General features: G+C 38.9%; 1 protein-coding gene across 2 annotated transcripts in view; it reads right to left on the minus strand.

Annotated features, from left to right (window-relative positions):
- TSG101 (tumor susceptibility 101) overlaps positions 1-26,116 on the minus strand; it is a 57,693-nt gene that overhangs the window by 18,530 nt on the left and 13,047 nt on the right. The window contains exons 5-10 of one of the 2 annotated variants that reach the window (XM_011286743.4): positions 22,997-23,123; positions 18,481-18,547; positions 13,952-14,043; positions 3,156-3,358; positions 1,845-2,084; positions 255-594 (exon numbers count right to left, since the gene is read on the minus strand). In XM_011286743.4, the coding sequence (XP_011285045.1) occupies positions 505-594; positions 1,845-2,084; positions 3,156-3,358; positions 13,952-14,043; positions 18,481-18,547; positions 22,997-23,123 (819 nt within the window). In that variant the 3' untranslated portion in view covers positions 255-504. Of the gene's footprint in view, positions 1-254; positions 595-1,844; positions 2,085-3,155; positions 3,359-13,951; positions 14,044-18,480; positions 18,548-22,996; positions 23,124-26,116 lie in introns of those variants that run through there. The other variant, XM_045039045.1, reaches the window with a different exon arrangement.

The following is a 26,116-nucleotide window of genomic DNA, read 5'->3' on the forward strand; positions in this document are numbered from 1 at the left end:
TAGGCCTAGAAAGGAAACAGATCTAGGCAAGGACTGGTAGGAGGGTACCACATAGGACCTTTAACAGAAAAAGCCCCTTATATCCCTCAGTTTCAAATATTTCAAAAGTTAGATTTCCATACGGTATATTCCATATTAAATGCAATTCACTTTGTAGATTACAGAATAAATAATGCTAAATTTTAACTTGATGGATATTATGCTTTGTTAGGATTTCACTGATTTTTCCTAAAAATGTTGAATAAAGAGAAAAATTATGCAACAAATTTTATTTAGCATAGTCAGTCCCAACATTCAGCACAAAAAGTTTACAGAGGATAGAAAGTGCATTAATAAAAGCCAGTCTTTACCAAAAGAAAACAGAAAATATATTATTGATTCAAAATATTTTACACTTGAATGATAAACTGCAATAACTTATTCTGGGCACCTACTGATAAGAGAAAGAAAGAGAAGAAAAGAACGCTTTAAGAAGAGCTCAATCTCCAGCTGATATCAGAGAAGTCAGTAGAGGTCACTGAGACCGGCAGTCTTTCTTGCTTTTTGCATTAGTGCCCTCAGCTGGAACTGTTTACGGGACAGAAGACGTACATGCTGGGAGGGGGAAAAAGTTTCAACAGTTTAGAACGGATTTGACCAAGGCAGGAAGTATCAGACAGTTTGTAACTTAGATGTGATCTAAGAACCCTAAACTTGTATCAACCGTCCTTTGGAACCAATATTTCATTACATGTAGCTTTTTTAAACTAGATTGATGCTGGCAGGTTGTGCTATGAGATCCTGTAAAGGATTACTTCACAGGGAAGCATGACATTACAGGATCTGGCTCAGGAGTTTGAACTACATCTTGAGATTAACCAAGATACCAGGGAAACTAGAACTGCAATCCTAACAAAAGTTACTAAAAATGTTACGACCGCTTGCACTTGGCGAAAAGCAGGGGAATGAGCAGCATAAACCAGCTTTTGTCCAATGCCTAGCAACAGCATACCTCTCGGGCCTCTCTGCGTGCACCTTTCCCTAAGCTAGGCCGCCCAAGCAGGAACAGCATATGAAGGGAGAGAGGCCTCATCTTGGGTCTCTGATTTCTAGCCGGATATTCATGTGCTTGCACCAGATCCAAGACCGGTTTGGCCACTTAATCACAGCGAGAGAGGCAAGATCAGCAAGCGACCCAAGCAGCCAGCCGGCCCCGCGTGTACACTGAAGCAGCTGAATCAAATACCCTAAAAGAGGGCTGCTATTCTCCTAAAACCACACTCCCCGATCCAACAGAGAGCAGTGGCCAAGCTAACTCACTGGATCTTCACGTCTGTACGTTAGCATTAAGCCTAAAACAACCTTCATTCAGAAGGGCTCTGGTACGAGCAGGGCAGCCCAATACTTTGCAGGGCTGTTCGATCTGGGAAAACAGGTCTAAAATTAGGCAACTCTAAGAAAATTAACAGGGAAATATGAAAACAGAACCCCAAACGGGTGGGGTCGTCAGTGATCTTACTTTAGATGGTGTAGGACTTGAAAGAACCAACGGAAATCTGACTGTATCTGACCCACGCAGCACAGTGGAAAGACACAGGCAGGAATGACTACATTCAGCTTGGTGCTGCCTTGGGGGATGGGAAGTACAGCCACTAGTCCACCTTTCTTCCCCTCCCAGGGGGATCCTCAGCCCTGTGTAGGTGACATCACACTGCTCACAGCCACAGATCTCACTTGCTCTCTTTGGGAACACAAGGGATTTTAACTTCCCCTACGGAGAAACCCTCCTGGTTTGTGGTTTTCAAGGTCAGTGCCTCTAAAGCATGAGTTCTGAGATCCTGGAAAGCAGGGTGAGGAAGACATACCTTCAGGAAGACATCCAGATCTATTACTCCCCGTCTCAAGGCTTCTCCCAGGTAAAAGATAGTGTCTTCAATAGCATTTTCTTCTGCATACAGATTTAGGATTTGTTTGTATAGTGGGGCTGTGGGAATGATAACTTCATCAATATCATTGTTTTCAGACTGATTTTCCATTTTCTCCAGAGCAGAACTGAGTTCTTCATCCTTCTTTCTCAAAAGTTCTATGTTTTTATCAACCTCAGCCTGAAAACAAAACAGTCCAAGTATGAGGACTTCATACGAATTGTACATAAGCATCTACCAGTCAAGCATCTACAACTCAACTCTACAGAAACAGCCTTGCGAAATAAAAAAAGCAATACTTAAACAACACATGGTCGATTTTAATGTTTCAGATAACATATTGGCCAACGGGAGAGGAAACGGTGTGATGTAATATGCCGAGTGAAGACGGAATAATGTTGAAAACACTACACTGAGCACATCCAGTGGCAGTGATAAGCTTGTCACTTATCAGTGACAGATGATGTTGCAGATTAAGCCATCACACAACGTATTTTCCAGCAGCAGGTTCCCTCCATGAAAATAAAGGACGTCTTTCTTCCAAATAAGTGGGCAGCTGCTACGGAGGAATAACTTGCCTCAGTCTACACGGAGGATGAACCCAAAGAACCCCACACACTTGAACTTTAGTTACAAGATACTGCTGCTGGTTGTGGGCTCCGAACCCGACCAGTGTCTACCCACAGTCTGCAGATCTCCTTCATGCCTTAGAACTCTCTCAAATTCTTATTTCCCGGTTAACTGTCCGGCATCATCAAGCACTGAAACAATCCTCCACTGAGTCGGAAGCTCATCTCTCAGGGTGAAGGTACAAGGAAAAATGCTCTAAATACCATCCACCTCCCCACTGCAAACACAGGCTCCATTTCTAACAAGCTATCCAGAAGCTACATTCAAATTCTTTTTTTTTTTTTTTTTTAATTTATTTTTGGGAAAGAGAGACAGAGCATGAACGGATGAACGGGGGAGGGGCAGAGAGAGAGGGAGACACAGAATCGGAAACAGGCTCCAGGCTCTGAGCCATCAGCCCAGAGCCTGACGCGGGGCTTGAAATCACGGACCGCGAGATCGTGACCTGGCTGAAGTCGGACGCTTAACCGACTGCGCCACCCAGGCGCCCCTGGAAGCTATATTCAAATTCTTAACGACCAGAAAATTTGTGTTAATTTTCTGAACTCGTATTAGACCCACAGTCCAGGGTAACCAAGGTGTACATGTACAAAAATCACAAGTATTCAGTGAGTTACTTACTACTTCTTGATCTAAACGGGTGACCATCTCTTCCAGTTTCTGGTGACCTTTTTTCAGGTCTTCCTCTGTTCGTTTCAAGGCATTGAGCTCGGCCTGGGCGCGATCCATTTCCTCCTTCATTCGCCATCTCAGCTTGTCACTGACTGCTGAGATGAGAGAGGCTCGGATGGTGTCCTCACTGATGGTGCCATCCCTACTGGGACCTGCACAGGAAAAAGGCAGAAACCACTTGCTTATTTCCCAGGCACTTTCTACTCCTTTTGTGGGACAAAATGAGTTGACACTTTCAAAGTGGGAGAAAGGACAAATGGGATAAATTTATGCCAAAGAAAAACACTCGATTCAGGTCAAGGGCATTCTCAGGTTTCGCTGCTAAGCTGAAGTAGAGAGGAACCCACCGTAGAGGCCAAGAAGACCGAGAACAGGCAGTTTCCTTGATGTAAGGGTAATAAGGCTTCCCTTCAAGACTTTTACTCCTTTACTCTTTACCGAAAGAATAGGAAAGAACAAATGAGCCAGAGAGAGTGATGTACAGAAAATCCAACAGCTGATAAATGTCCCTTCCTATATAATGTGTCTTCTATAATTTCCTTGCATAGTTCATATCAAATAAACTTATCCCTCTGATACTTGCTTCAAAAGGTTCTCCCGATAACAGAAGTATGTATTTTCTTCATGACTACCAGTGTCCTTCAACTGGGGTCCTGATTCAGCAAATGTGTAAATAATTACATTTATCTGTCACTGCCTATAGTGAATAAAAACTGATTACAGACTAATTTACAAAGTATCACTTCTACTTTGAGCTGAAAATTTTTGGAGACAATTAGTTACACCCACGGGGGGGGGGGGGGGGGGGGGAGACCCCACCCCTTTAGTCCGTTTGCAAAATGTATCCAAACTCTTACCATTCATGTTCCCACATCATTAGGCCTGTTCCTAGTACCAAAAAGGTGCACTGTTTCTAAAATGAAATTGAGCTTTCCAAATGATAGGCAGCCAGCTCCACACGGGCTCTTCGGTGTCCTGTCTGTCCACAGTTCTTGATGTTCCATAAGCTGGTCGGTCACCCTACTTTTTAATTAGTAAAGCTGTCTTCCTACAGAAGGTGGTTCATACCAGGTTACCCTGAATGTTTTTCCGGCTTTTTGCAAGTAACATTGGGACATTCTCTGGTTTCATAGGTTTTGAAAGGAAGAGTCTAAGTCTAAAGTCTAAGTCTAATAGTCTAAGTTCTGCTTTTCTTTCTTTTTTTATTTCCACCACAGAAGAACTGTTTTTTCCTGACTTGGGTTTTCTTCTTCTTGTGAGGGAAAATGAGTATAGACAGTGTCTCCATGGCCAGGTTTTCCTAGGAGTGTCCCTCATCCACTTGTCTGAGGACACAGCTTGCACACAGTGAGAGGGAGAGCCCAGGATCAGACCCGCAGTGTGCCCTCCTTCTCACTCCAAGGACCTCCCCTCTTCCCTGCTAGAAACCTCTTGCTGAGGACAGCCCAGACGGTGTCCATCTTACAGGGTTCACAGAGAGGCAAGAGGCAGTTAATACTTTCTGGCTGATTATTAACATACAAATCCATAAGGTATGTACTTTCCAGAATTCATTTCTCATTTTACAAGAGTATTTCAGCTTATTTTGTATTTCTGAAAAGCAAAAGTGTTAACTCGGGTAACTTGTGCTTTGGAATTCAGAACAGCAAAACAAGAGGGCAACCACATTTCCCCTGTGAAGACTGAGCTCTTGTCTTCCACATTCCTGGCCTCTGAATACCTAACTTTTCCAAAGATTCTCATCGGTTTACCAACTACTGCACCACCTCTGGGCTCATTCCCCTAATTTTTTTTTTGCTGTTTTCCTGTCTGACCGCCTCTGTATTCACATGTTCCCCTACAGAGACCAGGATGACTTGAGCAACTTTCTCCCATTCACTAATTCATGTCTCCATCCATTCCTTCTTGCACCTTTGACCTCTCTTTCTACCACTCCTGCTTCCTGTGAGCAGCTTCCCTCAGCCTTGACTTCTTGCCCATCTCTCAGTCTCATGGGCAGGCTCTCTGCTGAGGCGGCCTCTCTCACATTCTGTCAGACCACCAGGCCTCCTAACTCCAAAGGCCTCACCTGCCAAACACAACCTGATGCAAATCCTCAATCCATCTGACTCTTAAAGCTCTAGCCGCCTTTTATCATCTTGCCACAACGGCAAAAAATCCTCAGGACATCTTCAAAGGACTGAAACCATCAGATGGGAGTTCTCCACTCTTCTCCCACTCTCCTTTGAAACAAGAACCCTCACCCCGTTAACTATGGAACTATGGTTTGACTCCTCACTGTTCAGAAGCACTAACCTTCCCTTTTACAGGAAGACAACTTGTGTTCCTCTAGAGCTTTCCAAAAGACCACATGCTTTTATGCTTTCATCTGTTCTTCCTCCTAATCTGATTAGTCTAAGCACAGTGCACAGTGACTTTTTTTCCCCACTCTGCTCTTGGCTAAGGAAAGGTCTGTTTATTCACCTCTCTTCCTAGCCCAGAGCCGTGGACAATCTTTGCAATGCTATTCTCTCTAGTTCTTTCCTCTGAGTTCAAGGCCAGTCTTATCCAGCATCACTCTAACCCATACACATACTCAAGGGGAGGTGATATTACTCCTCTAAGATGAAAGCTGGCTCTTAGAAAGTGAAAACCTCTTGTTCTTTTTATGTATAGAGTGGAGATATACATACAGTATGTAAACAGATATACAGTACAATATACAGTATTAACAGTTCACAGGAGGGATGATTAAGGGAAAAAATGTCTAAAAAGGCTCCTGAGGAGGATAATGAAGAAAGAAAGGTTAACACTGCTGTAATCCATCTGTGTGATTCTTGCTTTTCTACCAGATATTTTTCCGGCCTTGTCACCATGTCCCAACCTCATCCCCCAAATTATGGTCTACATTTGTTACAACACTTAAATTATACTGATCACAACCTATGAAAGGCAAACTTCCTGAAGGCCTTGCACGTGCTCTACTTACTTCCCTGCTGGATGATTCTGCTTTTTTCCATAGCCAGCCCTACCTCTTTCATTAACAAACTCTCAAGTCATTCTAACTAACAAAAACAGTTTAATGTTCTTAAATATCAGATCCCATCTTCTACCATTAAATATGGTTAAGACTAACCCCCACTAGGTGCACCTGGGTGGCTCAGTCGGTTAAGCATCCAACTTCAGCTCAGGTCATGAACTTGTGGCTCGTGGGTTCGAGCCCCGTGTTGGGCTCTGTGCTGACAGCTCAGAGACTGGATGGAGCCTGCTTCGGATTCTGTGTCTCCCTCTCTCTCTGCTCGTCCCCTACTTGCACTCTGTCTCTCTCGCTCTCAAAAATAAAGATTAAAAAGAAAAAAAGACTAACCTCCACTAATGATCTTCCCTCTATTTGCCATAATTAATTCCCAATACTTCTTACTATATTTATCAGTTTAAGAACGTACTTTGAACTTTAAAAATACCCCAGAGTACAAAAAAGAGAAAGGTATATTTTAAAAACTTCCTGAAACTGGAATTTCAAGATGGGAAGGGCAGTGTAGATCTCTGGAAAAGGAGGCACGTGCTAACCTAAATCTGGGCTGGGCCACCACCCATTACAAACCAGGAATTGGGGATTCCTATACTCTGGAGTTTCTGTTTTTGTTGCAATAGAGACTAGGTCAGAAACTCAGAGGTAGGTTGTTACAGAAACATGTTTATTCCACCCTGTATTAAGTTGTTTCAATAACTTATTTTTCAGATTTAACTGCAATTAGCATTTTTTCTAACCTTTTCAATTTGTTGTGAGAAACCAAAACCATAAATTGGTTTTCACCACCCTGGCAAAAATGGCAGATCAAAGCAAGTCAGAGAGAATGAATTCTGGCAGTATTTCCTGGTAAAAATTTGGCTGTCCCACTGGGGAGAGGAACAGTATCTTGAAAGAATTTGACTTCTGAAGGGCTCAGCATTGAATTGTGGTAGCTGCTCAGCCAAAATTATTTGAGTAAATGGAAGCAGTGAGTGTTAAAATGTGCAGTGTGAAATATTTTACTCTATTGTTTGCTTTTCAACACCACTTCCAACACATGTCCCTTCAAGGCGGTAGAGCGATGTGGCCAATCATACGTAGCACTCAGTGTTCCATTCATCTATGTAGAAGTTATCTGAAGTAATAAAGGATTAAGGGTCTTATTTTGTAACTATCCAGGGTTTTTCACAAACACATCAAATTTTGTTAAAATTATTACACTAAAATGGACCGACTTACACTGATGTGAAGTTTTAAAATTTCTTTTTAAAAATACACATTTAAATTCTGGAATTTATATTGTTTCTCTTATAAAATACACGAGAACATGGGGCGCCTGGGTGGCTCAGTCGGTTAAGTGGCCGACTTCAGCTCAGGTCACGATCTCGCGGTCTGTGAGTTCGAGCGCCGCGTCGGGCTCTGGGCTGATGGCTCAGAGCCTGGAGCCTGCTTCCGATTCTGTGTCTCCCTCTCTCTCTGCCCCTCCCCTATTCATGCTCTGTCTCTCTCTGTCTCAAAAATAAATAAAACGTAAAAAAAATAAAATAAAATAAAATAAAATAAAATAAAATAAAATAATAAAATAAAATAAAATAAAATAAAATAAAATAAAATAAAATAAAATAAAATAAAATAAAATACACGAGAACAAATGTTACCATACAGCACCAAATAAGGCCATCCAAGTAAGTCTCTAGCTGAAGCCATGAGCACTCAAAATGGCAGCCAAGCTGAGGCAGCAGATGCCTGCTTTCAATAAAGGTCACAGTTCACCCGAGGCGGGTGGAAATGCCAAGATCAGACCTCGTCCTTTCCTCTGCCACACACAGACCTTACATATAGTATATTTAAACATTTAAATACACCTACTTTCTAAAAAGAAGAGAACTGTAATTAAGATCTGAAATATGAATGCCAAAGAAGAAAATCTATCAAAATTCAAAATTCGATGCACCTTGACACTTTAAGGGATTGTTTAAACAAATAAGAAAAGAGACTTGATGACAGATTCTCTTCTGCTTGATCACTTTTCAAACCAAAATTTTTTTCCTCAAGTGCCTTAAGAGAAATTTTAATTTTCTTTGTACCTGCTCTAATAAGCCTTGGGTTAAACAGAGTTTGTGGCAAACACCATGCATCAAGTCCCCACACAGTGACCTTTACCCATGCAGAGTCAGATTTCAGAAGTGCCCTTCTACAATTCCAGATTAGCAGCAATTGAAAAAGTAACAACGATTTTGAGAAACAGCTCTAAGTAAAACTTCATTTAAATGTCAGGATTCAATTATTGAACCTAATCCTTAGGAATTACAACATAATTAAAAAAAAATTTTTTTTCTACTATTAGGAAACCAATATGCTACTCGATAGATCTGATAATTCAACAAATAATTTAGGCTAGTATCTTCAAAGTGCACTAGTATAGACTACTTGATTTAAAACTATCTTTAAACAATCAGTTTTATTTACCTAACAGTACTTACGAAATGATCACTGTTTCCTGTAACTCAAAAAGATCATTTATATTAGAGAATCCAGGGCAATCCCAAAGTAAAGTACAAGATAACTGAACAGTAAACTTTAAACACATTCAACTTATTTAAAAACAAAAACCGTACATCCCCTTCTCTTTCTCCAACTGCTGCCCTCTGGCAACCACCCCTCTCCTGTTCCCTAGATCTATGAGCCTGGCTGGCTTATCTATTGCTTGGCTTATTTATTTTTAAGATTTCACAAATAAGCAACATCATATTGGGGTGCCTGGGTGGCTCAGTCGGTTGAACATCCGACTTCGGCTCAGGTCATGATCTCATGGCTCGGGAGTTCCAGGCCTGCATCGGGCTCTGTGCTGACAGCTCAGAGCCTGGAACCTGCTTCAGATTCTGTGTCTCCCTCTCTCTCTCTCTGCCCCTCTGCCACTCACTCTCTCTCTCTCAAAAATAAATAAAAAACATTATAAGCAACATCATATGGTATTTGTCCTTCTCTGACTTATTTCTAACTAGACACAGTAAACTTTTCTGAACTCTAACCAGCAAAAGTGAATCACCTGCACAGCATTTTTACTTCACGATGTTACTCAGTCCCACACAATGGTCTTTGGTTTGGCATCTGTGCTACAGATCAAACTATGGAGCCTAAGCAATCCCAAACGGTGCTTTACTATCTGCTCAGAAACCGGATCAAGCCCATTTGGATCACTCAATCAAGTCCCATTATTTCCTTTTATAATAAAAACACACAAAAATAGGTCAATCTCTCATATAGGAAGAACATTCAAATAACTATATGGATAAAGGCATTCTGATTCATGCTAGTAAGTGCACACCTGGCAAATTCATTAAGCTGCTTACAAAGGCTTTTATTTATAGTCTTTGAATATGTAAGCTTCTAATACTACTACCAGCCTCTGTGTGGGTTATGGAACTTTTCTTCCAAAGAAATCAGGGAACCTCAATTTATCTTTTTTTTAAAAAATATTTATTTTGGGAGAGAAAGAGTGTGAGCAAGCGGGGGGGGGGGGGGGGGGGGGGGAAGAGAGAGAATGAGAATCCCAAGCAGGCTCCGTGATGTTAGCACACAGTCTGACATGAGGAGCCATCTCACGAACCGTGAGATCATAACCTGAGCCGAAATCAGAGTCGGACGCTTAACCGACTGAGCCACCCAGGTGCACCTCAATTTATCTTTTAAACACCGTCAGAGCATTACTCTTTATTTAAGCTCTAGAAAGTCTCTGTAACCACAGTCAGTAAGAAAAAAGTGGACTTAAGGAAAACCATCAGTTTACACTTCTCGAAAAAAAAACCACACACCTCAAAGAAAAGTTTACGTTAGTTGACATAAAAATTCAAGTTTTCAAAAGTAGAGGAAAGTAGGTATGAACCTCATTAAAGTAGGATGCCAAAGCAGTAGCTACTACAAAAGGACACGGTGCTACCCAATCATTCGAAGATCATAAAAACCAAGAGGCGTTACTAGCAGGCGTGAGCACAAAGGCCAGTTAATTTGAAGGACAGTAAAATTCCATCCTTAAAAAAGATGGGTCAGAATCAAAGTCATTGCTTCAGATTATTTTGTGAAAGAGAACAATTTAAAAACCTACAATGTTAGAAGTATCCTATGGAAATAACCCCAGGAAGCCAAACGAATCAGCTACTCCTACCCTTCATACACCAAAAAAAAAAAAAAAAAAAAAAAAAGTTAAAATCCAGTATCAATTTAGATAAAGGCCTTTTTTTTAAAGCTTTCAAAATTTATTATTATTTTGGATTTCTGCAGCAGAAAAGGTTTTAAACATTTAGCACAGCAAGCCCCTTGGCAAGCCCTCACTGCCCACAAGGGAAGAAAATGCTACTTTACCCTGAAGACAAGGCAGGTCTTCCCAAAGGCAGTCTGTGAAAGACTGTGGAGGAGAGGTGCCCAAAGCCACACACAAGCGTGAACCAGTATGCCCACATTGAGCGGGGTGCCATATTCGGGAAGGTCAATTTTTGTATGCTGAACTCATGAATCCAGGACGACGAGAGAGGGAACACCAGTATTAGACAAGACAGTCGAGAAAACCTTGTCATGTTTACTAGTCTCAATCCTCAAAGGGATGTTACTCAATAGGAAGCTTATTTTCCTTAAGTTTTTTTTTTCTCTTTATTAAATATGGACCAAAAACAAATGGAAAAATGTAGAAATAATTCTGCTGCAGCATTTACACGATTTTCTGCTAATATTAAAAAATATATGTAGTCTTAATGTTTGTTTGAGAGAGAGAGAGAGAGAGAGAGAGAGAGAGAGAGAGAGAGAGAGAATGAATGAGCGAGCGAGCAGGGGAGGGGCAGAGACAGGGAGCAAGAGAATCCCAAGCAGGCTTTGTGCTATCAGCACAAAGCCTGATGTGGGGCTTGAATTCACCAACCATGAGATAATGACCTGAGCGAAACCAAGAGTAGGACGCTTAACTGACTGAACCACCCAGGTGCCCCTCTGCTCCTAACATTTTAAAACAAGACTTAACAAACACAAAACCAGCTTCTGAAATGTCTTTTAACAGTACCCTACCAAACTAAATGTTTCTGATCCTTGTTTCTGATTGAGTTTAGGAACAAAATCTTAAAAGGATATGATTAAATTCTGATGCTGAGATAATACAGCATTAAGGAAGATTTCCAAAAGAAATTCTAGAGTAGGTATTGGCTTTAACTTTAGGGGTACCATTCATAATTTTCTAGTAAAGAATGGAGGCCAGATTGCCTCCTGTTGTGCCACACATAGCATATGATAACCCAATAATTAAGGACATACTTTTAGTTATTTTAGACAAAATTACATGAATTACATAAGACTGCGTAGGTGTGCTACTTTGGACCTTGCTAACGTATAATAGTTTGTCCAAAATTATTTCACATATAAGGGTATTCATATATTAAAGGCATCAGGGTGAATGTGATGAGTATCATCAATTGAATACTTAACATATTTTCCTAAGCATCTTGTTTAATAATAGCTCCAGCTATCATTTTCCCAAAAGATGACTGACAAGAAACAAAAAATAACGGTGGAGATAAGCACTCATTCTCCAATGTTGCTATTATTAAACTATAATAAACTAAAAATGATACTATATGTATGTTAAAGGGTCTGAAGTCTACTATTCAGAATTGTAAATCAACTATAATCATCTACATAGCCTCCTGAAATAAACTCCAAAGAGAACTTTCACACTGCTGAGACTAGGATTGAGGGAGTGCCAAACTTTTAAGCCTCCGTGCATTGGACAGGGACAGAGTGGCTGGTGGGGGGGGGCTGGCGTGGGGTAGGGGGGAAGACACCACCTAATGCCTCACCTAGTGCTCCTACCCATCATTTTTTAGGGATCTTGTATAGGTCATTTGTCCTATATCCCACTTGGATATGTCCTATATACAGGATCCTGTATAATATCTATCTTACATACATGTATCTTATATCATGTATCAGTATCATGGACAGAGTCCAATCTTAACTCTGCCAGTAATAAATAAAAATAAAATCTTTGTGCTAAGTATCAATACGTATTACCACTCAGATTTTTTTTCTTTTTTGCTATGTAAACAGGTTTTTTCCTTCATTACCCACTGACTTCCAAAGTATGTAACAAATTCAGTGTGACGTTAAGTAACTTTTCAACAGAGTCTAGACAATGGAAAGAGTCCTCGGGAACTATGGCTTTGAGGTTTTGTGGAAATTCTTTTTGTTTTGTAAATGTAAAATCCATTATAAAAATAAAGTTTGGTTAGCAGACACTGAATAGCTACGGCTAAAACTAATAACAGTATTTGCATGTTCTGCTTTAAAAACAGTCCAAAGTTAAATCTGATTTGGGCCCTAACATACCTCTCTGTGAAATAGAAACTGAAGTCCTATGGCAATGTAACAATGTAAAGGAAATGCTGCGAAGTGCGACCAGTAAGTTAGGATATACCCAATGGCTTTATGCTACTAACTGATAAGATTTTAAAGAAGAAAAACTCTAAGCTAGCCTGCTGGGGAATTTGAAACATGGCTGTGAGATCTAACACATGCAATCATATCACAGGGGAGGGGGACACTGAAGCTAACTGGGCTGGTCAGAAATCACACATAACTGACTCTCCAGCACTAGGATAGCCAAAGCTTATATTGGCCATTATTACAATCAGTTAACAACTCTACCAAAACATTCTGAAACGAGCCCTTGCAAAGTAGCTTAATGTTCTGTTAGGAATAGGAGTAAAGGTATCCAAGTGGGATATAGGACAAATGACAAGATAAACTTGTCCAGTCTCAAAAAGAAACTATGGAAAACAAAGTACACATCATGTGTGTCAAGGGAAAAAAGTTCCTAATACTTAAGATTTATGTAGTTCTTTGTGTTGGAAATACCAAAAGGAGTTGTACATATGAGGCTTGTTCTTTTTGTCGGCATCTTTTAAAATAGAGACATTACGTCATATACATAACGCAAAACTTTCCATTTGGAAAGTGGACATGGATTTCCATTTGAATACAGGAAAGGTTAACGACATACATCCTAAAGGCACATCTACCCCTTCATAGATGGATTCAAAGAACTCTTTCTCAAGGTGTGAATTATTACATGATTACTTTCAAGGATGAGAATCTTAACAACAGATCCAAAGTGTCCAAAGAACAGATGCTATTCAGGGTCAAGTCCTAGGCCAGAAGCACCTCATTTTGTTATTTTCTCTCCTCAAAGTTTCAAAACACTTAGGTAAATCAGAGTTGAGACAACTGTAACCACTCTCTGATAAAAGGACATCACTGATATGAAGTAAACCTAGAGACCCTGGCACAAAGCAAGTATGGCCGATAGTACATGCTCTGATAAACTTCATAAAGGAGCCAATTAGTCCACTGACTTTCTTCTCCAAAAGATGCTCATCTGTTTTCACATATATCCAGGCTAGGGAAATCTAAGTACTGTATCTGTTAATAGTTCAACACACGCAAAGTTCGTGAAAGAAAATATGTGACCCACAGCAAAGAGTGAAAAGAGTCAATCAGATTTATTTTTATGCCTGGATAGAAGGCTCATTTATATAATGATAGATCAACCACCTACTTCAAGTTCTGGATTATAGGACATTGACCATTAAGAGTTTTTCCTGCAACAAGGAAGAGTATTCTAATATTTCACATGGAAAAGTGAAACGCACTTTTCACAACAGGAGACTCTGACTTTCCTTATGGGAGAAATACAGTTTTGAAGAGTACTTACCAACAGTGGCCACTGGAGGCTGGGAAGGATACTGAGAACTTGCTGTGGCAGGATACGGACCACCAGGTGGGTAAGGACAGCCTGGGTAGCCACTAAAAAGAGAGCAAAAAACATTAAACGTTAATATGACAAAGATACTAGAGTATCTTTAAGAATCCCATTCAGGAAGTTAAGTTTGACATGTTTTATCAGTTAATGACTTTTAGAGTTACGAGTGTCTTCTCAAGCAAAGTGGTATAGAAATTCCATTAATATATATATATATCTATATTTGCCTGTGGTTCATTGATAAGCTTTGTGAATATCTGATCTGAAAATTCTCTTTAAAGTTTTAAAAATTTTCTTCTCACTCTATGGATAGTTTGTGTCACTCATGTATTCGTATCAGCGAAGGAACTTTCCTTAGAAGTATTCTCCTCCAATCTTTTATCCAACACTGTTTTATAAATATCATTAACAAACGATCATCTGACAGACAAATGGTCATACTTTTCTACTCAACACTAAATACCATTTTGATGTCACTTCCAACTAATGGTCCTAAATTTGCATTCTGGAAAACCACTTGAATAGCAGGAGACTTCCAACATTTCCCCCTCTGTCTTGTCTTCTCTTCTTTGGGTGATCTTTTAAATTCCTTCAACCATTCTTCACAGGACACGATTTTTAGGTCTAATCACTCTCCTCTGAATGTTCACTAGTTTGCTAGTGTTTCACTTACGACGGAGAAGAAAAGTAAAACAAGATGACTACTAGCTACCTGTTAGTTTGATAACGAATTGTGATTAGTCACCAGATCTATGACATTTGCAATTCTGATCAATATGCCTTTTACAAGTCCATTAAAATTACTGATTAAAAACAGCCAGTTCAGGAGCAAGAGCTCTGAGTTTGGAGTCCGTAATCCCCTTTCAGTGTAGTGGCTCAAAGATTCTACCAGCTCACACTTTGTAACTTGTCCCCAAGAAAAACATTTTGTACAGTGTGTTCAAGATTCAGTGTAATCACAATACCATCTATCAGTATAAAAAACAAAATCAAAGAAGAAAAAAATGAAGCATTTATGTTCTTAGCAGATACGTGCCAAAGGCTACTGAATGGTACTTTTATTTCTAGTCTTTAGTAGCCCTGCTACCATGGTGCAAGGAAATGGTGCCAATCTTACATTTCTTAATCTACAGTTTTGAAAACTGGGATAGGAGTGCCTGGGTGGGGGTGGCTCAGTCAGTTAAGTGACTCTTAGATTTCAGCTCGGGTCGTGATCTCATCATTTGTGAGGTGGAGCCTGGCATTGGGCTCTGTGCTGACAGCATGGAGCCTGCTTGGGATTCATTCTTTCTCTTTCTCTTTCTCTCTCTCTCCTCCCCACCTCCCTGCTCACATGTATGGGTGCTGTCTCTTTCTTAAAATAAATAAATGAATAAACATTAAAAAAAAACTGGGATAAATATGTTTTCTTCTGGGGTTACTCCCATTTTGCACCTTTTTAAAGACAATCTGTGATTACTGCTGAATTTTTCAGTAACTTGGTATTAAAACTTTTCTAGGTCTACAAGTATTAGCTTCCAAGAATTCCTTTGTCCCTTAGTTTGTTCCATTTTTTTTCTTCATGGTTATTCTCTATGTTCAGGGTTAATAATTTTTCTTGAGTAAAGAATTAGTTGAATAGTACTATTTTCTATCTTTGTGCATTATTAAACTAGTTGCCTTAGGCAGCAAATCTTTTCCAAACTTTTAAAGAGCCTTTTTTAAACTAAGTATTTAAAAAGAATTTTCCAACACTCTAATGTTCCTTTCTCTTGACATACTCCTTCAAATTTTACTTTTTATTATATTTAAGGCACTGTTTCTAAGTGCTTGTGTAGGTGCTAAGATATGAATCCATTTCTTCCTCAGTCCTGATTGGATCAAGGAAACAACAAATGCTAAGTAAAAATTCAAGAGATGTAGAATGGAAAATCACTATCAGAGATCAGGGAAGGTTTCGGGAGATCTGTAACATCTATGAAGGTTGTACCTTTATTCTCTTTAATTCCTCTACTCATAACCCTATATTCTCCAGCCACACTACATACAGTGTTTCCCTATTCTTTCCTGGGATTTGGGGGAGCTATCACACTTTTGCTTACATAAAATGAGTGGGTTGGACTTAAGAATTGGTAAGTATCCCCTAAGTTGTAAAATGTTGTAACTTTTTGCTGCTCTTTGCTTTGGTATTCGGAAATACCAAATTTCTTTTTTTTTTTTTTTTTTTTTTAATGTTTATTTATTTTGAGAGCAGGTGGAGGGCAGAGAAAGAGAATCCCAAGCAGGCTCTGTGCTGTCTGTGCAAAGCCTGACGTGTGGCTTGATCGCATGAACTATGAGATCGTGACCTGAGATGAAAACAAGAGTTGGATATGTAACCAACTGAGCCACCCAGGCGCCCCTGAATCTCCTTCTGTAAGGTCATCCTCATGAATCAGTTCTCTCATTTATGAAGCCATTGCTGAGCTCCCACTTCTGAAGCAGATGTGAAGTTCTATTTATCGCAGCACTTACCATTTTCTGTCTTTTCTGATACCAGGAACTGGTTCCTAATATCTTATTACATGCTTGCTAGTACACATACCCAAACTGGAACAACTATTCTTGACCTACCTTTTAGGTGCCTTGTATACATGCTGCAGGTGCTAAATTAAACTTTCAAAGGATCTTAAGATTTGGAAGAGAACTTAGAGATCATCTAGTCCAACTTTCTATAGCAAGAATAAAGACTCATATTCACTGTTTTAAGATAAAGATTCTTCTTGAGTCACTGATTTATTAATTCTCCTTTAGGACAAAGGGAGAAGAGAAAGAGGTTCTGAAGTTCTTCGGCCGAAACCTTTTATATACAGAAAGAAACAGATGGCAATTTGAATATAGTTACCCTTAATGACTCATTAGCATATTATTTATATTTTGAGATTAAAAGTTACATTTCAAAGGAAAAAACCCATCAAATTTCTGAAAAATAGCTGTCTCAAAAAGGAACTTCTTGGGTGTCTGGGTGGCACAGTTGGTTAAGATTCAGCTTTTGATTTCAGCTCAGGTCATGATCTCACAGTTGCTGACCTAGAGCCCTGCATTGGGCTCTGTGCTGGGGCAGCACAGAGCCTGCTTGAGATTCTCTCTTCCTCTCTCAAAAATAAACAAACATTAAAAAAAAAAAAAAAAAACAACAACTTAAAAAAGGACTTCTTACAAATAACCTCACAAAAGACACTTTTATAGTTACCTGAGTAAGATTTACAGTTTTGTAATATTTTCCACCTTCATTTTTATCTATGAGTTTCTTTGAAATGGCTTTATTGTTCAGAAACCCACTTTCTTACTATACTTCCAACAACCATTTCCTCAGGTCCAAAGTTCTTTCTTATTAGCAACTATTAATTGTAAAGCCTTGTAATTTCAAGGCTTCAGACAAGAAGATCCAATTTCTAGAAGTAAATCAGAAAATTAAAGGCCTCAAGAAATCTAAAACTTATAGCCTGTTTATATATTACAATCATAGGAATCGTTATTGCCCCTGACAGATGTTCATCTAGTCTCTGTTTACATCTCTAATGTAACAGAATGCTTACTATCTTATAAAGCAAGTCTCTGAAATTAAGAAAGACCCAGAAATAAATGAGACTGCTAAATTTCACTTATAAAATCCTGTATATTTTATATGTACATACATCATATATATGTAGCCAGGAAAGCTCACTACATTTATCTGTGAGGGTTATATGAAGCTAAAGAATTAAGCAGGGTTAAAAATTTCTTGTTAATAAAGTGGCTAGAAATCTCATCTGGGCACCAGTATATGCCAGTCTTGCATTTTAAGTCAGCCCAAAGACCACCTTTGGAATGTATTCCTAGATTACCACTGAAACAAGTACACATGTGAACCATGGGTTAATAATTATTTCTCATTGATTTTCTAGTGTGTCTTACTCATAAGACTGATGTATTAATTTAACTTACCTGAGTTATGTTATCATCAAATGGAAAATAAAGGTTGGTAGTACATGTAGTCTATGAATTAAATAAATAAATGCCTGGGGACAAGACTGACCCCATCATGTAAACCATTAATTCATTCCCTGTAATTTACAAAAAAGGGAAGGTTTTTTTTTTTTTAATAGGGTATTAAAGTATTTTTCTCCTTAGTTGAATTCATTAGAATTAGTATTCCATTAACCTTTCAGCTATCTACACTAAATATATAAAGTTCTTAAAAGGGAAGTAGCAAGCAAGGATTTCAAGGTCCAAAGCCAATCAAGATCATTATCATTATCCCACGCCTTCCTTCTATGTAAACAGATTGGAGCTGCACTTATCTAGAATTGAAAAAAATCCTGACCTATATACATACCATAACATTTCACCAATAAACCATTTTACCTTCCATTAAACTGAAACTAAGTCTACTTTGGTGCCCTATGCTAGCACCCATTATTTTGATTCTAGAACTAACAGAATTTCTAATATAATTATTCAAAAGATTAATTTTTCATTACCTGGGGTTGGGAGGATATCCAGATGGATATGCAGAGATTCCACTTGGCATGCCTGGTATATAGGAAGCTAAAAATAATTTTTGACATTTTAAAATAATTTGCATAGTCCTGGATACATAGGCTATCAAATAAGACATACATCACTGTCAAACCACTGCAAAATTTCACACAGGTAAAGAATCCAAATCTCAACACCAAAACAAAACAAACACTCCATCCATATTAGTTCCTTACTGCAAGCAGTAAGTATCTTCAAACCACATAATTCTCAAAGCATTAAATATGAGTTATGACCTTACACATGACAATCCCAACAAGGAATAACTGACAAACAGGTCAACCTGCTCAGCTCTCGACACTCTCCTGAGACAGTAGCTTGTTCAACTGGAATTTAGAGGAAGGTATTTCTGCCCTCATCTGGTCCAAGGTCAGCTTCTTATAAAGTGACCTTTTTATTATATCTAAGAAATATTTTCATATTTCTTGTAAGACTATGTTGACCAATTTGCACAGCTGGTTTTGTTGGTTTGAGAACTCTCAAACAGTTCAAATTAACTACAAGAAGTCCTTTATGAAACTTAAAAACTTATATTCAGTTAGACTGGTTAAAAACAAAACAAAAGCTTGGAAATACTAGGGGAAAGTTCAAATCTAGCAAGTTTAAGGAATGGTGTATATATATAAAGTTTACTTACTCATTTTTGACAGAGAGCATGAACAAGAGCGAGCACATGAGCAGGGGAAGGGCAGAGAGAGAGAGAGAGAGAGAGAGAGAGAGAGAGAGAGAGAGAGAGAGAATCCCAAGCTCTGTGCTGTCAGTGCAAAGCCAGACTTGGAGCTCAACCAGGAACTATGAGATCATGACCTGAGCCAAAACCAAGAGTTGGATGCTCAACCGACTGAGCCACCCAGGTGCCCTGATTTATATATTTTTTAATGTTTTTTTTTTTTATTTATTTTTGAGACACAGAGAGATACAGAGCGCAAGTGGGGAAGGGGCAGAGAGAGAGGGAGACAACAGAATCGGAAGCAGGCTCCAGGCTCTGAACTGTCGGCACAGAGCCCAACGCAGGGCTTGAACTCACGAACTGTGAGATCATGACCTGAGCCGAAGCTGGATGCTCAACCAACTGAGCCACCCAGGCGCCCCTGATTTACATGTTTTTTAAAGAGAACACTAAAGACCTAGAACTAGTTAGTGGTGCCAGGAGACTAATCAACATAGATGAAGAAAAAATTAGTTTCGGCCTTAATTGGAAATGACTTGTCTGAGAATCAATTTATCCTCAGTGAAATTTTTCACACTAAATACAATGGTGAATTAGCTCTTAATCCAATCATAAATATTCTAGTGCCCTCTATGTGACCGGCACCAGGAATTTGATGAAAAACAAAGAATTCCTGGCTTCAAGCTGCTTATGGTCTAGTGGGAGAGAAAAGCAAGAATAATAGAGTGATAAGTACTATGACAGGAGAAGTACAGAGCGCCATACATGTGTATGTGTGTGTGTCCAACTGAACCACCCAGGTGCCACAAGAAATGAACTTTTTAAGCACAGAATGTTAAGTGGCTGGGAGAAGTATGCTGGACTCTGACCAAGGGCCTTAGAAATCTTTACCAGAGTTGCTGAGTATATACCTACAAGTATCAGTGTTCATAGTCTTCCTGTTAGAATGAACTATAGATATCACAGGTAAATTTCTTCTAAAGTATAATGAAGCTAGGATGGTGATGTTCAATGCTATTTCAGAAAGGGAAATATACCTCGCAAAATGTCTCAGTTGCTGGATTCCATAAGACATTTTTTCTTCCTGGGCAAAACACAGTTTTGTTTTGTTTTAAATTTTGTTTTTAACGTTTATTTATTTTTGAGACAGAGAGAGACAGAGCATGAACGGGGGAGGGTCAGAGAGAGGGAGACACAGAATCGGAAACAGGCTCCAGGCTCTGAGCTGTCAGTACAGAGCCCGACGCGGGGCTCGAACTCACGGACCGCAAGATGATGACCTGAGTCGAAGTCGGCCGCTTAACCGACTGAGCCACCCAGGCGCCCCTTGTTTTGTTTTTTTAAGTTTATTTACTTATTTTGAGAAAGAGAGAAAGAGAGAGCACGTGTGCATGCATACACATGAGAGTCGGGGAGGGAGAAAGGAAAGAGGAGAGAGATCCCAAGCAGGCTCTGAACTGTCAGCACAGAGCTTGATGTGGGGTTCAAACTCACGAACTGTGAGACGGTGACCTGAGCCAAAATCAAGAGTCAGACACTTAACTGATTCAGCCACCCAGGCACCCTGAGCACAGCTGATCTTTAAGAGCATGAAAACATGAGGCTTCTATTAAGTGTCAGCAACACACATAGTCAATTACTGACCCCCATGCTAGTTTCTCTTGTGCACATAAACCATCACCTCATGGTTAAAAGCAATTCCGCATAATCATAAGCAATTTTCCTTTTCTAAGGTTCTGAAAAGCTACTAATTCCTTCAAATTTTGATTCTTAGAAACAACAAATGTTATTTGAATCCAAGAGTGTCACGGAAGAAGATAATGAGGTAAAGTAAATTCGTAGCCAGAATAAAATGGAATACAAATACACATAATGTACGGAGTTATTAGAGGGATTAAAGAAGAATGAATACAAAGTGCTTAGCTGTACAGTTAAGAGTATACAGTTATGGGGCGCCTGGGTGGTGCAGTCGGTTAAGCGTCCGACTTCAGCCAGGTCACGATCTCGCGGTCTGGGAGTTCGAGCCCCGCGTCGGGCTCTGGGCTGATGGCTCAGAGCCTGGAGCCTGTTTCCGATTCTGTGTCTCCCTCTCTCTCTGCCCCTCCCCCGTTCATGCTCTGTCTCTCTCTGTCCCAAAAATAAATAAACGTTGAAAAAAAAAAATTAAAAAAAAAAAAAAAAAAAGAGTATACAGTTATAGTTAACAACTCCGTAAATGTTGACTATCACTGTTAGTTGTCCGAAAAACGAGTTTTGGCCATAACATGTTTTAATGTGACTCATACCTAGCTCAAAGTCATCCTAAAACAGGAGATCAAAAATGTTCTCAGTAATAATAACAAAAGTATACAATTTCTGAACTAGAAGATAATATTTAAGTATATATCCAAATTTCTGGGTTATTCTTTGGTGTGTGTGGGGGAATTTAGACCTTCATCTCTTTACAGTCATAGCTAATAATTGATATTGTTTAAATGTAAAGAAAGTATTAAAACTGGAATCAATGGACAATAAATTGGTCTCTTCTAGTAATTTATTTACATCAGCTCTAGATTTTTAATGTGATACAGTGAGTGCAAAACTGAACTGCAATAATAATCTCTTTAGTGTGGTCTCTTTCTGGAATGCTGCATTTCCAATGTCAATATAAATAAAACTGGAAGAAATTTAGGAAATTAGAACACTACCTAAACTTCTGAAAAGGTTATCTTAAGTGGTCACTAGCTATGTTATTTGAGCAAATATACATGAATGACAAACTAGGAAGTATCTGCTATTTGAAACTTAAATGAGCAAGAGTGTCTAATCTCAGGTACTAGAGTCAACTGAATTTACTAAGATGAAAACAAATTTCTGGCACAAAAGAATCACACTACAACTTTCAGTAAAAGAACTAATATCTAAAACCAAACTTAATCTGCAAAGGCAGGGAAGGAAAAGAAAATGGGTTCAGAAATTCTTTCTGTTAGAATCCCATTAGGCTAGTGCATTAAGATGGTCCTCAAGACAGAATGGACTAAAAAGAGGATAATTCCCAGTATGAGAAGAATGAAAGTTCACACAATCTAACTTAAGTTTGCTTAATTATAACCTTAAAATTTGTTAAAAAAAAAAAAAAATCACAGCTCAAAACACAATGAAATCAATACTAAAAGTCAAAACAAATAAGTACAACCAACTCTCAATTATTCTAGGGTGATTTGAAAGTATTAATAAGAATTACTTAAAAAAAAAGATATAATAGAGATATAGTCCACTAATTAGGGGAGAGTACTAACTTCATGCTCCCACTTTCTCCACACCAGGTAAAATCAAGAATTGGCTGTACTAAAGAGAAGAAGGCTGAGAGCTAGCTGTCCAGTTGTGTAATAGCCAGAATAGCAGAATGTGGATCATTTAGTTAATTCTGTAATTGATTCTTATCTACAACACTGATTCTACAGTCGCAGAGGAAAGGTCAGACTACCTTGGAACTTGTATCTGTTTCCAAACCGATCCTATAAGGCTATTCCATGGCATGCATAATTAACACTTCTAGCTCTATTCCAGCATTCTTTCTCCTCCATTCTGGAATCCAGCACACCCATAGTTAGATTTCTACCCACAAACGAAAGCCCAAATGCCAGTCTTTGGTGGCAATCTGTACATGCAGATGTGCGGCCTCAGAATACCTCCAAAAAATCCACTAAATGGGTAAGCTAAAAAGTGAAGTCATTAAAAAAAATTTTTTTACAAAGTTTTCTGTTTTGTTTTTACAAATTTAAAAATCAAATCTTAATTCTACTTACTATTTGGTGGCCCTGTTGCCTGGTATGATGGATAAGATGCCGAAATAGTAGGACGAGAGAAGACTGGAGGTTCATCTCCAAACACCACAATCATGACCTGAATAAGCCCCAACAAGTCTGACTGTGGCTAAAAACAAAACAAATTTAAGTCAGCTACAGACTTACTTTTTGGCAAAAAGGAGAAGAATGGCCATTTCTTACTTGTTTTCAACTGAGCTTGGTAACTTTTTTTGTAGGACCCCAAACATGAAAATTCTACTGAATTAACTTAATAAAGCTAGGTGATTTTCACTTATCACTTATGTGTAGCAAAGCTGTTCCTTCATGTATATAAAAATGACACTAGCCAAAGCAGTATAATGCAAAATTCAGACAGTAGTGTTCATTTGACTCTGTACAGCTAACTAAAACTTATTATATTTCCTATGGACAAATTAAGTTTTCTGGTACCAATTCAGGATGAATGTAAACGCTAGTCACAAATAATATTTAAGGCCTTTAAAAGATAACAATGCTACCTTGGAAACATGTGCCGAGACTAATTTTCATTAGACAGTATTATGAACTCTAAAATTATAGGTATGCTCTGCCTTAAAATCACTAGATCACTGTACAAAAGATACAAATTGTTACAGAATCTTTCCTTCCAAAAATGCTTGTTTTTCCAAAAGGTTGCTAAATTTTTCTCTCAAGTATCTATCGACCACTATTAGAAGATACACTATGCTAGGCAAAGTTGTTCAGGGCAGCTTATTTGATGGTTCCATTTTCACCCCTTGTTATATTTTGCATACATCTCATCTCATATACTTCACTCACTAGTTCATCAGGTTCAGAAGGATTACTTAATCGTCTCGATCAGCTAATCGTCATCTTCACACACTTCTCTTCTCCTAATAGAAGTGTTCACTAACAATTTTTAACTTTCCAAAGCACCAAACTCCTCTCTTGCGTTTGATTTTCCCCTAACTTAACAGACAATGACAATAACACTACGGAAAGCTTCTTGTGAAAACTTGCCAACTCCCACTATTCCCATACTTTTTGTCTGTGAATGTAAAAGCTGAGACTGGGGCTAAGCATGGGCAGTATGTGTAGCACGGAGGGGCATGGGCTAGGATCGCACCTGGCTGAGGCAGCGTGGCTACAGAGGACACTTGTTTTCTCCTGTTAATTATTTGGTTCAACAAAACTCCCAGCCTAAATCATAACTTCATACGTTTTAAAAATTGAGATATAATTTGCATACCATAAAATTTACCTTCTAAAGTACACATAGTTCAGTGTTTTTTTCCATTACCACTATCTAATTCCAGAAGATTTTCATCACCCCCAAAAGAAACCCGTACCCATTAGCAGTCACTTCCCATCCCCCCCAACCCCCACCCACAGCCCTTGGCAACCATTAATCTATTTTCTGTCAATGGATTTGCCTATTCCGCACATTTCATATAAATGCAATCACACAGTAATGTGACCGTTTATATCTGACATCTTTCGCTTAGTGTAAGATTTTCAAAGTTCATCCAGTTGTAGTATGAATCGGTACTTTGTTCACGTATTTTCATGACCAGTTTTGCCAGACCTAGTTTTATTTTAATTCTTTATCATACCATTAATCTCACACAAAATTCTTTGAAGGAAGAAAAATTAATCTTCAATGTCAGCTTCCTGGCATAATGCAAAGCAATAGGTCATGAATTCAAACTATTTCAGAATGACTAATTCAGAATGATACAGGATATGAAAAAGTAGGAATACTGCAGCCTAAGGACCAACTGAAATAGACCACACCTTTAAAAAATTGCTTTCCCACCGAAAATCCTGCATGTAAAATGCCTCTCTTCTTGAAACCCCCTTTTACTTGTTTTTCCAGCAAGCAATAAAAAGGTCAGATTTTACATTCTAAGTAGTACAGGATACATATTCAGGATTAGGATCAATAAGCAATTTCAATAGGAAGACCAAGCGGAATGACAGCAGCCCCACTTTATGTTCTGTCATGCTAGATTATTGCAGCAGCCTCCCAAGCGGCCTCCAGTTTTACTTACTTAGCACTGGGAATTTTCTATGAAAGTTCAAGTTCCTTCTTCCATAATAGAGAGCTGTTGCTGAGAATCAACTGTTTGGGCAGGGACCATATACTCCAGCCCTTCTTCCAAGTGGGTTTTATCAATGGACCATAAGCAGAAGTGACAACTTCTAAGCCAAGGTGGATAAGAAGGGAGTTGTTCCTTTACCACTCTCTCAATGCTTGTCTTCCTTAATGCAGGGGACTCCTACATCCTGGAAGATGGTGGTACCACAACCTGGGAAGAGCCTCTGTCCCTGGCACCAAGTAGAGGAAAGCTGCTTGCCACGAGGAACACTCTCAGTGGACTATAACGTGGGCAAGAAACTTCTACAGTATTAAGCCTCTTAGCAGTTTGGGATTTACATTTTAAAGCAGTTAGTGACTATTAGAGAGCAAATCAATGTATTCATCTGGTACACTTCATCAGACATTATACCTAATATTCATTGCTTCTAATACACTACTCTTGTTCAAGTCTAAAAAATGACTCCCAACTGTCTACTGAAGGACAAAGTCCTTAGCTAACAATCAGGATACTTCATGGTATAGCCCCGAATACCATAAAGTTAGCCATCGTTGTGCCTTTTCTGTGAGATTTGTGAAATCTCTCATACATACAGAATGTATGACATATGTAACTTTAAAGAGTAATAATAAAGAAAATGCCTGGGAGCCATTATCCATGTTAAGAAATAGAAGACTGACAGTAATTTAGGAGCTCCAGACTGCATCCCCTCTATCTACTCAAGAGGTAAACCACTTCTCTGATTTAGTGGATAATCATTCCTTTTGTTTTACTTTAAATGTACTACCCTTATGAATGATTTCCTAAAGTTTAAACTGGCCTGTTTTTGAACTTCAAACGAATTTAACCAAAAGCTCTGTATCTATTGAGATTTGTTGCTTTTGTTTAATCATGTTTGTAAGATACATTCCTCTTAAAATTTTTTTTTTTTCAACGTTTATTTATTTTTGGGACAGAGAGAGACAGAGCACGAACGGGGGAGGGGCAGAGAGAGAGGGAGACACAGAATCAGAAAAGGCTC

The sequence above is a fragment of the Felis catus genome, chromosome D1, assembly GCF_018350175.1.
Source record: "Felis catus isolate Fca126 chromosome D1, F.catus_Fca126_mat1.0, whole genome shotgun sequence".
In the NCBI taxonomy this organism is placed as follows: domain Eukaryota; kingdom Metazoa; phylum Chordata; class Mammalia; order Carnivora; family Felidae; genus Felis; species Felis catus.